We start from the raw sequence: 14,183 nt of genomic DNA on the forward strand, positions 1-14,183 counted from the left end.
GTACAGTCATTTCACTGCTAGATACTGCTAAATCAAAGCCAGCTTTGTTCTGTCTACATCATGATTGCTTTTATACTGCATTTTTGCCTCCCGATTGCCAAAAATAAGCCTGGTGACAACAGCAGCGGTCTCCTTTCCTATGAAATCTGGAAAGCTTTAGGTTTAAAAAAATATTAATCGCTCCTCTTCAATAACACAAAATGTTTGAATATAACATTCTGTTTTCACTTAGATTTAAAATGGACAGAGTGCGTATTTCCATGGAAAAGTGGTGCCTTAATGACCCAGTCTGCCACCTCAGCACTGGGACTCTCAAAGGAGAAGCAGTTGAACTTGGTCCGGTGGACAGTTTGTGTATTATGAGTCCTTCAAGAGGGGCAGAGCGAACTAGGCTTTTGATTTCCTGGGTACGGGACTGCATTTCGCTCATGGATACTACTCAAATGGTTGAGTGACGAGGTCAGGCAGTCTCTGGGAAGAAAGAGGAACACAACCCCTTCCACCTTTTGTGCAAAGCAAATTTGAAATCAGGTAAACTGCTTTAATCTGTTTCAGTTCCTAGCACTACAGGCTTCGTTTGCTGAGGCATCAAACTAACGAGAGGTAGTTCATGTATGTGTGTGCAAATGTAATAATAACAAAAATTCCCAAATAATTTTATGGACTGCTTAGCCACGGAAGATGTTCAGTCCTGCGTTGTTCAACTTACTCTTGTCCTTAACAATAAAATCCATCTCTATTATCAAACAAGCAAACAGTAGTATATTCTACTTCCTTAGTAGATTTTTTTTTACCTCTGCTTATTGTTTCTGAAAGCTGACGCTGGCTGCCAGCTGAAGTATCACTGTGGCAATTTTATCCTGTGGATAACTTAAATTTCATATAGCAGTCTGACAAGCAAATAGTATCTTCAGTCATGGCTACTCCTAACCAGTAAGGACTGGATTTGGGGCAGCAACCTATACATATGATCCTACTGCCTGTCTCCTAAACAGATTAGTTCCCTGTGGGGTCAGGATGCCTTGTGGAATGAGAATTCAGCTTTCCAATTCTTCTTTATTTTTTTAATATTGAAGTGGTTTCTCAATTTTAAAAAGAACTGACTCCATAGATCCTTCTGATTTGTTCATATGTAAGCCAGAATACCAGTGACCAAGGAGCCTGTGAAAGCAAACACTGAAGTTAGAGGCTTAAACCAGAAGTGACCCAATAAATAAACCCATTAGATTAAACTGTCTCCTCTTAAAAATCACATTCTTAAGCTCAATCTCATACTATGTCTTTCATACAAAAATCGTAGTGTTGCATATGGTTAGGGCTTCCCAGTCATTCACAAGACACCTAAAACTTTTTTTTTTTTCCAGCTAGCCAACTCATAAATGTTTGATCTGAAATCTTTCATACTTAGGGGCTACTTCAGGCTGAATGCTTTTTAAAAAAAGAATTAAAGGGTTTATTTGTTCTAAAACCTTAATCAGAAAATTACACGCTTCTCCTTGCATAAAATTTATATCCTGCACCTGTTTAGATGAGATGCTCTAATTTTTTTTTTTTTTTTTGGCAATAGATTGGTGGTTTGGCAAAAGGCTGCCTTGTGCCTCGGAAACACCTTTTCCTGCTCCTCTGAAACACCCACTACACATTCCCAAATTACACGCCTTTGGGAAATCTAAGTTGGCGTATGACCATGGAAGTTTTTAGCTTAGTAGTAAACTCACAAAGACCCCATCAATACTGAATGTGCTCCGGCACAGGGACTGAGCAACTGAGCAGAACCTTCCTATAATTGCTCTTATCGGAGGCTGCGGCCACTGTTGTACTCAGTTAAATTAGAGAAGGGAGGCTTTTGCCTTTGATTTTAGATTCTTAGAGACTTAAATAAAAGGTGGTCACATGTAAATTTGCTATTGGGAATTGTCCCTTGCCCAAACTAACAGTCTAGACAGCCAAGTTCCAGTTCCCAGGCTCCAGCTGCTGCTTGGCTTAACTGTACAGCTGTAGCTTTAATGGCCCAGCAGTATGCAGGAGAAAGCCCCTAACCTGAATACAAGGCGGGGCAAAAGTGAGATCCAGGATGAAGCAGTAATAAAGCAATTCTGGGATCAGGAGAGAAGGAATGAAAGTAAGAGGGATGCGAAGGGAGTTCCAGGGCTGGGAGCAAGAAGGTAACAAAGGAGGGTTTAGGAAGGGAGAAAGGAGGGAGCCTGAAATTGTAAAAAAAGCAAGGAAAATCACTCACAATTAAGCAGGACAGCATTTTCCAAGTTACAGAGATGCAAGAGGCAATGTGGGGGAAGTGAAAATGCATGCAGTTGTGTCATCCACTACATTCAACTATGCTAACTGCAATTAAATAAATCGAGACCCAAATAGTTTTGGAAAAGTGTTGGCACAGAAAGAACTCCTTACATTTTAATGCCACATTGTTCAACTGCCTTGTAAGGAGAGTTAAAAGGCACTTACCATTCGCATCCAGGTTGGTATAAAGCCTTTGTATAGCGACATAAACCCTTCACCCTGTACAGTTTGAATCAAGCAGTCCATGGAAGACTTATACAGCAGACCTCTGGCAGTGTACAAGGAGAACAAATACTGTTAGGATTACAAATACACAATTTTAAAAAATCCCATCCTGCCCCTGAAAAATAATCTGTATCTGATAAATTTGTACACACAAGAGCTCTTTTGTAAGCTCACTGGAGCCTCATTAGCACTGAAATCCACTAAGTAACTGGGTATGCTTAGGTGACCCTGGACATGCAAAACTAGAACACAAAAACCATCATCAGAAAGATGAAGAGCAAATTAGAGGCTTAGCACTTCACTGCCAGTGAAATCAGACAGACTCAGGGGTTCAGTTTTCTACTGAAAAGTCAGTCTCTCAAGTGTCTGTACCTTCCCTGCTTATCTCTCGGCTGGTTCATTATCCGGGTTTTGACCACGTCAGCAGGAGTTCCCAGAACAGCAGCTACCAGGCCAGAACAGCAACTGTCAACAGCAACAGATACTTCAAGAAGAAACTAAGATTTATCATGACAATTTAAGCATCATGATTCCAGTTCTCATGATATAGAATATAATATATTAAAAGTGTCCTGGTTTCGGCTGGGATAGAGTTAATTTTCTTCCTGGTAGTGGGCACAGTGCTGTGGTTTGGATTTAGTAGGAGAAGAATGCTGATAACACGCTGATGTTTTTAGTTGTTGCTGAGTACTGCTTATGCTAGTCAAGGACTTTTCAGCTTCCCATGCTCTGCCAGGTGCAGAAGAAACTGGGAGGGGGCACAGCCAGAATAGTTGATCCCAACTGCCCAAAGGGCTATTCCATACCATATGGTGTCATGCTCAGTATAGAAACTGGGGGGGGTTGGCCGGGGAGCAGCGATCGCTGCTCGGGAGCTCTCTGGGTATCAGTCGGCAGGTGGTGAGCAATTGCATTGTGCATCACTTGCTTTGTATATTGTTATTATTATATTGTTATTATTATTACTGTTTTACTTTATTTCAATGATTAAACTGTTCTTATCTCAACCCAGGAGTGTTTCTCACTCTTACTCCTCCGATTCTCTCCCCCATCCCACCGGGGTAGGGGGAGTGAGCGAGCGGCTGTGTGGTGCTGAGTTGCTGGCTGGGGCTAAACCACGACAAACAGTTATCATAAAATCATGAGTAATACCTCATAACTTAACAAAAACTTGATTTGGGAGGAGGCTTGCTAGTACTGCTCTTGCTCAGATGTCCTCCCAGCGCCAGCTTCCTTCACCTCTGTATGCAGTTCTGAGGCCGGGATAAAGGACCCACGATAGCCAATTTATGGTATTGTTTATATAAAGCAGATTTCTTCATAATTTAAGGGAGTAAAAGAGGTTGTTCTGCAGAGTTCATATTGCTCATTCTTATGGTTTGCTAAAATTAAAACTAGGTTAGATAAAATAGTACCAGTTCTAGAGAAGTGAAAATTCCTGTGCTCTCACAGGTGTGAAGTGTTAAAATGCCCAGCAAGGCACTTCTGGCGAGGGCAGTTTTGTAGCAATGGTTGCATCCTTTGTCTTGTGTCTTTTGTACAAAGATGTCCTCTCGGGGAAAAAAAAAAAAGTAGTTATAAAGGTGCATTTTATCAGCAGTATCATGACCAAAGAATAGGGGCTTCTGCTGGCACAGAGAGGCAGATAGCAAGGCAGCAAGGCTGGAAATGCTCCGCAGTGGAAAAGGGGTAATCGGGGAATACGGCACCTGGCAGCACTGTGAGTCACACTGTTGTCCACAAGCGGTGTGTTCAGAAGCAAAAAGTGTTTCACTGAGTCATAAGTGGTCAGATCTGTAAAGAAGATAATAAGAAAACCCAGCGTTGTCAGGAGTAAATGGTGCCTGTGCTGTTCATTACTGGCATAGAACGGAGGCTTGTCAAGACCTAATTTCCAGTGCAGCTCCTCCCACTGGCACAGCTAGCACTCTGCCCCCAGTTTCTGATGATGGTTGCAGCACCTAGGTTGTGTCGTTAGACATGTGTGTATGTGCTCCCTTCCACTATCATCTTCTCTGATTTACCCTACAAATGATAAGAGGGATCCCAAAGGGAAAATTCTGCAAAATAACTCATTGACCAAACCCAGAAACGTCACAATAAGGACAGTTCTACCTCTCCCACCTCTGTGCAAGCATTATAAAAATGCTAGAAATATTAGACAAGAAAAGTAGATAATGTCATGGAAATTACATCATGTTCTTCTGAAAGCAGACATGAGTTACGGCATCTGGGCATCTGAGTGAAAGACAGTGATCTGAAAGTTAACCACAGATCGGGGTTACATTTCCAATGTCCTGACCTTAAAAGTTAAGAGCCCAGCCTACTAACCAGGATGACTGTCCCAGTACTTTGTAGTGCTTTACAGCCCAAACATACCCAAAGATCATCTCCCATTTGTAAGAGTTTGCTTGTTTAAGTTTACATGCCGAGACTGCACGTTAACCTTGTGTATGGAGATACGTACCTTAGTTAATAGTCATTCTATAGCCGTCATTTAACAGCCCCTGCTGCAAATGTTACCCATCCAGTAATTCCTCTACTGCTGCTTAGCAAGGTGTAAGCTTACACCACCTCTGATTTTCTATCTTCAAAGGTATTTTTTGGTCATGCTGCTAACATACCACTGTGCTGAATGATGTAGAAATTAGTAGCCATCATGCCAAAGAAATTTAAGCATGCAAAATAAACAATTGCTAAGGCTGTGCTATAATATGCACCACCAAGCACAGAGCAAGTGTTTATGGTGGGCACCCACAGGCCGTGTCTTTCGGTCCCAAAGATACCTCCCTCCTTACTTTGTAAGTAATTCTGTAAGTAATTCTTTGTAAATCTGTTTATACAGAACCTCAGGAAGGAGAGCAAAGACCGTCCAACGTATGCTTGCAGTTTTGGAGAGACGCAGGAAAGCTCTGCCTGCATGTGGAAGGAGTGAGTGCTTCTTGGACCAGCCGAGCACTCAGGCAGCCACGTCACCTTATAACCCTCAGTCCCTGCCTGAATACGCTGTAGGGATACCTGTTCGCAGCTCCGTCACACCATGCCCGGGCTGTGGACCTTGTTGATCTGGACACTGAACCATGGACCATCTCCCTAGCTCAACCTTGGACCTTTCTTAGCACCACGGGCCTGCCGGTGGTCACTGAGCTGTGTCTGACCGTGGTGACCCTCACCAGACCTGATGCTGGCTCAGCTTCCTGGCTTGGCCTCAGACCTGCCTCATCGCCACACACTTTCCTGAGGATATGGATCTTGGTGGAACCTGGCTGCCTTCTCTGGCTCTGCCCTGCTCACCTTGCTTGGGCACCAAGTCCTTGCTCTGCTGGCTGTGGGACCCCCTCAGCTCTCAGCTCACCATCCCTCAGGCACACACTGTTGTTTTTAAGGAACTTGACTTCCACAGGAACAAAACGCTCAAGGCAGAAGTCACCTGCAGTGCGCTTCAAACAGGTCTCCAGTGTAGGTAACCAAGAGACAAAGACCAGGGGAGCAGCTGAACTCTCCTTAAAGTTTAGATGCGGCCTTAAGCGCTGCAGACCAAGTTATGAAATTTACCTCCCATGTTCACCAGAGCAGCTCTCTGGACGTTTGGCACCCATCCAGCCCACAGCCCCCGTATTCCTCCTTCGGACAGGATCTTCATAAACGCGTGGTGCACTCCTCGAAACCTGAAATCAATATGCAACTAATAAGTAGAGATCCCAGCTATGGAGAAATCTTTGCATATTGCAGCACTTTGCTGTGGCCAGGTCCTCACGTAGGAAAGGCAATTTATACCTGCGAGGATCTGGCCCTCTGGATCCATTTTTTGATCCACTTTTGGATCCATCTTTGACTTCTATGCTGCGATATTTTACCAAACATAACCTGTTGCCCTGGTAAGCAGTAATCTGGTTGCTAATGACAGATGACCCTATGATCCCACAGCTGGTTTGCAATACTAAATGTATGAGGCACCAAAGGACGCCAGCAGTTTCGGATGCAGAGAGCAGTGTGTCCTGGTATCTGCAGGAGGGTCTCAAGCCCTGCTGTCTGCAGGTGACACAGCCCTTCCCCGCGCCTGTGCATCCCGCACAAGCCATTTCCCCCATCCTTTCTGCCAGCTTCCCTCCTTCAGAAAGCATCCTTCCCTTCCCCTGGCAGAGCACGGTCACGGACATGCTGCGCACATAGGATGGGTGAGGGTTTGTGGTGTCTGGGACACATACATCAGAATAAGGAAGGCGAGCATAAATGGAGTAAGGAGGAAGCCTTGGATCCCCCACCTCTACGCTGCTCAGAGCCATCGCGTGCCTCCCAGGCACTGCTCTTCCCCCGAAGGGGCTCCGAGCAGCTGGAGAGAGGAGGCAGCAGAAAACAGAGACAACCACACCCTCAGCCAGAGAGTAATTATCAACAGGAGAAAACCACCAGCTTCAAGAGGAACCAACCGTAATGGCTTTCCTTCCAACTTCCTTTTTCCCTCCATCTGCATCTGCACCTTCACCAGATCAGTCGGGCTGGCGAAAAACTGTCCAATGGCACCCGCAGACATGCCTCCAACTACAGCTTTCCTGCCGAGCAGGGGGAAAAAAATGTGTGCCAGAATACACTGAAAATTTTCACAAAGTGCAGTGCTTGAGTTGAAGAGTTCAGCAGCACAACCCAGGTGAAACAAGTGTAAATGGTTATTCCTTATATTAACAGCCAAAAATACAGGTAATAATTGTGGCGACTGCAGGTAGTTAAGGTAGTCAATAACAATTTGTCAATTTTAAGAGAGGTTTAAAATTTATCTGGGGAAAAAAACCATGTTATTATACATCACCTAGATGCTCACCTTCCTCTCCAGGTTACATTACGCTCCCTGCTTAAGGTTTAAAGGCAGGATGGCAAGGTACACAAGTAAGGGATGGTACTCCATATATTATAATAACTGAATGCCAATCTGAAACTCTAAACTGCTTGCTGACATACAAAACTTTATCTCCCCTTGCTACTAGATGAGTTGTGTTAATTTTCTGGTTATACTTATTTTAGTGGAACCAGAAATTTCAGTATCATCCCTAGTTCCCCCTTCCCATAGCATCAGGCATGACAAGTATTTTGTATTAGATTTTATAAATTCCATCCTAAAACCAGTTACATTTTCGACCCAAGATTTGGTTTTGGAGTAAAAGACTTGATTGGATATGATACTGTATATGATTATAAAAGTACATGACTGACATTTTAACAATAAGGATTTGACAATTAGAAATTACCAAATGTTGCAAAAACTTAGAGAAAAATCTGCTTCATTCCCCACAGACAAAGAGTCAATTCTGTGGCTATGTACTGCTTGTATTGTCAATAAAGTGAGATTTAACTGTTGCTGAATTGAACTTGCAAAACAAAAGACTTTGGGTTTGCTGTTTATAGGGATCATTTGTCTCCTCAGGAAAGATGCACAGATTTGACTTAGGCTGACATCTGCCATACACACAGGAACTAAATAGTCTTTTCCTTCATAATCTGCCTCTTCAGTAGCTAGGAAATTTCCATCTCTTGGGCTAAAAACCACCACCAGAGTCAGCAAACCTGCCTATTCTTACGCTCCTCATTAATAATCCAGTGGCATAACAATTTCTTACCCAGGCAGTATGGCATGCAGCAAAGCATTGCCCTACTGCTGCTGGACAACCCCAACGGGACCCATCCCTCCAGCACCTGGAAATCTGAGATGTACCACCCCTCACTTCTTTTCTGCAAAGCTCCAGAGGATACTTGACACGTCCAGCATACCTTTGGAAGTGTGTCCTCACCCTGTGTGGAGCTAATCAAGCTCTCGGGTGACCTCGGAGCTGAGCAGGGCACAAGCTGCAAGCCCAGCTCGGCTCAGCTGAACCTCTGCTTTACATTACCCAGGCAGCTGCAGGATTAGTCACGGTTACTCACGCTGTTGTGGGGTTTGTGCAATAGCTCGCAGCTTCTCCAACAGCCACCGCACACAGCTGTACAGTCAGCCACGACTCACCTGCACTTCCCAACGTCCCCTGGCCCACACAGAAATAAAAAAGCTGCCGCTGCATCACAGACATTGAGTCACGGTAAAGCTTCCCTGCCTCCACTCTCATCCAGGCTAATTGCTGCCAGCCCAGGACAGCTGCTCCTATCGATGCGGTTTACCGTGTTTCTCCATCTCTTTAGTAGAGTATCCTTATTAGAGTAATCATGGTCCTAGTTAAGCCTCTGAGAAACTTATTTCTTAGTCCTGTTCCCAGCTGAATGAAAAGATACTGCCCTGAAACTAAAATCAGAAAGTCCGTATCAGTGCTGAAACCTCTACTTTATATTTACACTCTTTAGGGTAGGCGAGCCATGAGGAAAAGGCAGCTTTTAGGGCTGCGGGACTCCTACAGTAAGGACAATCCCCGAACAGGCAAAAGCATAATATGCAACATTACCAGAAAGGAAAGCTTCCATCCTCAGACCTGCCAAGCACGGAGTCACGGAGATGTTCGTACGCAACCATCCGAACGCCAGAGTACACTGTGGAAAACAAAAGCAGGAGACAATTCTCGGGTCTGCCATTTCTGGAGGTCACGCTGTGATAGAGAGGTCAAGAGATTGGTTGTAAAACACTGGAGTTTGCCTGGGTCAGCTGGTCACTGCTCTCACGTTCGTGATCAAAATGGGGAAAGCGAGGGGGCTGCCTGGTAGCAGTGCCAGAGCCAGAACTTTTTAGCTTCAGAGAATCTCTCTGGCCGAGCCATACATCTGCCAGGAGGCAGCAAGGCTTATGCCCGCACGCTAAAGAGATGCAACCATATTGCTTCCCTCTCAGCTGATGCCAAGCACAAAGCCTCCCACAAGTGATTTTGAGGTTTGTTGCTGTCACCGTATTTCCAAATAAAACACAGAAGGCTGTTACCTGTGGCCAAACCGCTAATGCGTTTCTTCATCCTAGCGCTTGCAACCTCATCTTTTTTTTCCCAGCCCATCCCTACTTCCCTCAAATAAAAGATATTTATTGTTCTGAGGACTCTTGAGTGCTTGCTTGCACTGAAGACCTTCCTGAAAAGACCACAGGGAAATTATATTTTGTTTCCCCAGAAGCCAGAATAAGGCTGTGAAGGAATGGGCAAGAGAGGGAAGAGAAGGGACTGAACCAGAATCCCATATACTTTGAAGTGGGATTGCAGGGTAAGCTGAAGAAGTCCTCACAGATACATTTAAAGTACAACAAGATATGGCAAGCTCACTCCAAAAGGCTGTTGACCACAGAAGGCAGGACCCAAACATGTCCCGTCATGAGCAGATAATCACCTATGTGGCGGTAGACGGCCGGCGTGGCTCCTTGCCAGAGCTTTCGTAAGCCCTCCTCTTGCACAATGCCGGCCGCAGTGCGCAGCATGCCGCGGTAAGGGACTGCCTGGCCGGCGGCAGCTCCGTTGCGGTGAATGGCAGCTTCACCTTGGACCTGCAGTCGAGTTTTCGTGAGATCCAGGGGAAACGTCACTGACGAGAAAGAGCAGGGAACAAAGGTGACTACGGGTGCAGCTGCGGGGAGACCTGCCACGCTGGGAACATTGGCGCCACGCTCCCCCCTGCCAGGCGGCCAAGGGGGCTGTGCAAGCACCAGCCGGCGGCAGGGACCGTACCCAGCGGGGGTGCAGGCGACTCGTGGAGAGCAGGAGATTCATGTCCAGATCTGTTAAAAGTGGCTCTGGGCAAGAGTAACCAAAATACATTCCCGTCAAACACCAAGTCTTTCTCCCTTATTTATTTTTGCAGATTTGTTATGCAATACGCGTACTTTCCAAGAGACTCTGGAACTCCTGTTCCAGTTACTCCCCCTGAATAAAGATCAGTCAAATCTCTTATTGAGCGTGTGGCCTCTCCAATTCTGCCCAGCACAGTAGCAGCACACGTTACAGTCAGGAGCAACCCCACAGTGGCCATCGTAATGCAGACACACATGCATGTGAGCATCTATCCTACGAACCACCCTAAAACGTGCTGGTTTTCTGATGCAGACACAAAAATCATGTTTAGACTGTTACTTCTCTCACTGAAATAACTGGTGGCCTGGAAAGGTGGTCCAACTCGATCTCAGCTACCCAGGGCTGCTCCTGAAACAGTATGGGAACATGATTTCAGGAGTGTCTCACTGGGTGATGGATCTTCCCAGCCTGACTCCGGCAGCAAGCGCCCAGGAGCAGGGGCTGTCTTTGGTTCGATGCCTCTGCAACACACCGTGCCACCGGGTCCTTCCAGAGCAGGACTCGGAGGTACTAGGGGAATGCAGTCACTGCTCAAAGCCTCAGCAGATTTACAGTCTATTTGTGTGTTAAGTTTGGTATTCATGTTTAAAGGTTAGCAAAGATTGAGAAGTTACAAATCATTAGAGCAATGCAACAGATTTGCCTGTAAGAGCTTGTAGAAATTATATAAAATATGCTGAGAAATATTCAAAATAAGTTACTGATCACAAAGTAGCTCTACACAAAGGGTGCTCCTTTCCCGCATTTCAGCAAGCGGTTCACTATACTCCATGTTTACAGACATCTTCACTGTGACCAGAAACATAAGATTCAATTTTTCTTTGATTAACCTGCATTAACTATGAAAAACAAATTCCTGAAGAAGTCAGCCCTTGCTACTTAGGCAACAGATCGTCCTGCCTCTTTAGTCTTCTTCCAGAAACCCAGCAAGCGCAAAGTTTAAATTAGTCACAACTGCTCTGTGTTAATGACTGCAGCCCTTCGGTCTCAGAGGCAAAGATTTCGACCTGAAAAGCCCCTCCCTCCAGCCACAGTCAGGTGGCACGAAACACTTGCAAGGCTTAAATTATTGAGAAGTCATGACGAGCAGAGTGGAACGAACAGATTTGCTGGAGCAGAAAAGCCGGCGCGAACGCCAAGGAACGAGGCGTCCGGGGACTGAAGTTCCCCCTGCCCTCCGTAAGTAAATTTTGACCCCCGTGCCTCTCGGAAAATCGTGGTGGAGCTGTACCTAGTTCTGCCACAGCCGCTGCGCAGGCTGACAGCGCGAATCTGCTGGCTCGGGGCCATCTCTCTGGAAGAGGTAAGCTCTTCTCTTCTTCCGCAGGTGACATCTAGCGTCTAACATGAAGCAAGGCTAACCAGCCACCCTGCGAGGGTCTGGAGCAAGAGCAGACCCTAGCTCAGCTCTGTTCTGGGTCCTTTAGGAGACAGATTGCTGAAGGTCATGCTTCTCCAGCGCCAGCACCAGGAGCGGCGGCAGCCCAGGTGCCTCTGCAGAGCTGCAAGGTCCTTGTGCAGTGACACCAGGCTCCTGCTCAGCAGGCTCCTGGGAAATGTAGTCTGTCACCAGTGCTACCCTCTGCCAGGAAAGCGGCAGTGCAGGTACGGTCACATGCACAATTTTGCCCATTATCTACATTAAAAAAATATCAATGAGACCTCAAGATTATGAGAACACGTGTGGGGTCTGTTTGCTTTATGGGGTGCTGCCATTGACAGCAGTGCCTCGGGAGCCCCAAACTCTGTCCCCGTGTCAAACAGCTGCACAGGCATCAGAGACGGATGGATTGATCCAGATCCTGGTTTAACGAAAGCTGCATTAGCAACAGCTACATGCCGAGCTGGAGTGCCGGAGCGCTTGTGGCAAGCCACGTCTCCTGGGGATTAGGCACAGAGCAGTGTAGTTTGAGCAAGGGACGCGCAAACCTGGGAAGACAGAAGCCAATCTCTGCCCGAGGCCCCGTATCTGAAAAGTTTGAAGCTTTTCCTGGCTGAATGCTGATGCCCCATTAATTGTGTGCCAGTCCTCATTTCTCTTAAATTAATGTAGGCATATTTAGATTCTCATCATGAACAAAAGGGTAAGGCATGCACTGCTCAAGAGAAGCTTTTCATTTATCATTAAGGCTCAGGTAATCACTAAGTTAATCATTAGCCATTAATCACTAATCCTCATGCTGAGGATTTGAGGATTTTTTAGGTCACAGAAACTTATCCCAGAACACCTCCCCACACCCATGTTTGACTGCCTAACATTTTGGTGTGCTGTCCCGGTCACAACGTTTCAGGCAAATGAAGGGAGCATTGCAGGTCAAATATGCAGCTAAAGTCAGATGAATTCATCTCATCAGTCACCAGTAATTGGTATTAAATTGGATCCTTCTTTGGGTTAGAATTCATTAGAATTCTTGCAGTGATAAACTACTGACAAAACCCTGATTAAAATGGGAAGAAGGCATATTGCAATTTAATGCGAACATGCCTGGCTGCGCTCAGGGTATGAGTGCTCCAGAGCCTGATTCTAGACAGTTTATGCAATCTGCTGTTGGCACTTTTGTGCCTCCCTCCATAGCTGCTCTCAGGGCTTGGGTCAGCTTGTGCCACTATAGATCAGCCTGTATATCGATTCGTAATTTAGGTTGGAGAGGACCTCTAGAGGTCATCTAGTACAACACTGCTCAGAGCAGGGATAGCTTCAGAGTTACATCAGGTTCCCTAGGGTCTTGTTTGGTCACCCTCTAAAAACCTCCAAGGATGGGGATTTCACAAGCACAGCCTGCTCCGGTGCTTCACCACTTTCCTTATATTCAGCCAGAATTTCCCACGTTGCATTTAATGTCCATTGCCTCTCATCCTTTAGATGTACACCTCAGGGGACAGTCTCGCTCTGTCTTCTCTATAACCATGCTTTAGGGGGTGGAAAACAACAACTAGATTCCTCCTTAAACCCCATAACATTGCGACAACCTATGGAGAGACCATGATCATTTTTAGTCCGGGGAAATAAGTTCTTTTTTAAACCAGACTGATTTGGGGATGGCAGTGAGGAAGAATTTTCTCTTCCTACAGGATCTCTGGAATGAGCCTGACCTGGGGACAGACGCTTGCATGGACAGGTCTGTGATTTGTGGAGCAGAGAAGGGCCAGTGCTCACAGAGGTCCATCAAACGGAGTTTATATATCCCCAAATCCTGAGGGAGACAGCTCCAGCAGAGAGGACCCTTCCTATTTCAGTTTTCGGTGAGACGGCATTTTCTGGTTTCTGTCCAAAGCCAGTAACAGTTTGATCACAGGCTGCATAGGCAGGGAGGGAGCGTGGACTTCGGATGGGATGGAGACGCAGCAGCAGGGTCTGGGGGGGCTGTGAGCTGCCGGGGGAAGGCAGCCAAACTGCCCTGCTCCTCTCACCTGCTCCCATCACTGCTGACTCTTAGTTTATGCTGGAAAGCCCAGGACCAGGACCTCGTCTGAGGAGAGCTTGTTAGTGACTATTGCACCATCGTACTGGCTGTGTGCTCCTCAAGAAGGCGCCTTTCAGTAGCGTCTCATGTCCTTCACCAAATTGTGCCCCAGAAGCAGAAACTAAACAAGCAAAAAAAAAAAAAAGTCCAAACCAAACACAAAAGCTTTTAATGAATGTCTTCACAGAGGGTTGAGGACTTGTCTTGCCTGTATACATAGATCACTTCAAACTCACGACCCAGGCTGTGCATACAATGAAAATACATTCCCAATACTACAAGGCCTTTAGTTCTGTTATCGCCTTCCCCCTTTGCAGGAACGGAAAGAATTTAATGAATAAAATAAAACCAGGAAATAAGCATACAAAGAGCTGTGATAGCTAAACATAGAAGTGTAGTAATATCAGAGTTAAAAGTGATTTATCTGTTTCTTCCAGCCAGTTTGCGAAAT

The 14,183-nt window shown here is 45.9% G+C and overlaps 1 protein-coding gene across 1 annotated transcript; it reads right to left on the bottom strand.

Moving 5' to 3' along the window:
* Positions 1–1,089: 1,089 nt before the first annotated feature.
* Positions 1,090–11,602, bottom strand: SLC25A27 (solute carrier family 25 member 27). The gene is made up of 9 exons (XM_009484930.1): positions 11,500–11,602; positions 9,811–10,002; positions 8,949–9,033; positions 6,954–7,076; positions 6,079–6,191; positions 4,233–4,317; positions 2,896–2,988; positions 2,464–2,566; positions 1,090–1,161 (listed from the first exon to the last, which is right to left on the bottom strand). The coding sequence occupies exons 1-9, from the start codon at positions 11,600–11,602 to the stop codon at positions 1,090–1,092; spliced, it is 969 nt and encodes a 322-aa protein (XP_009483205.1).
* Positions 11,603–14,183: the final 2,581 nt, after the last annotated feature.

Source organism: Pelecanus crispus, chromosome 3 (genome assembly GCF_030463565.1).
Source record: "Pelecanus crispus isolate bPelCri1 chromosome 3, bPelCri1.pri, whole genome shotgun sequence".
In the NCBI taxonomy this organism is placed as follows: Eukaryota; Metazoa; Chordata; class Aves; order Pelecaniformes; family Pelecanidae; genus Pelecanus; species Pelecanus crispus.

Excerpts from the sequence above, each read along its gene's own strand:
- SLC25A27 (XM_009484930.1), bottom strand. The coding sequence starts at position 11,602 with ATGTCACCTGCGGAAGAAGAGAAGAGCTTACCTCTTCCAGAGAGATGG. Across the intron at positions 9,034-9,810 it reads GGCCGTCTACCGCCACATAG|TGTACTCTGGCGTTCGGATG; the intron begins GTGATTATCTGC and ends TGTTTTCCACAG. Across the intron at positions 4,318-6,078 it reads TGCTCTGGTGAACATGGGAG|ATCTGACCACTTATGACTCA; the intron begins GTAAATTTCATA and ends TCTTCTTTACAG.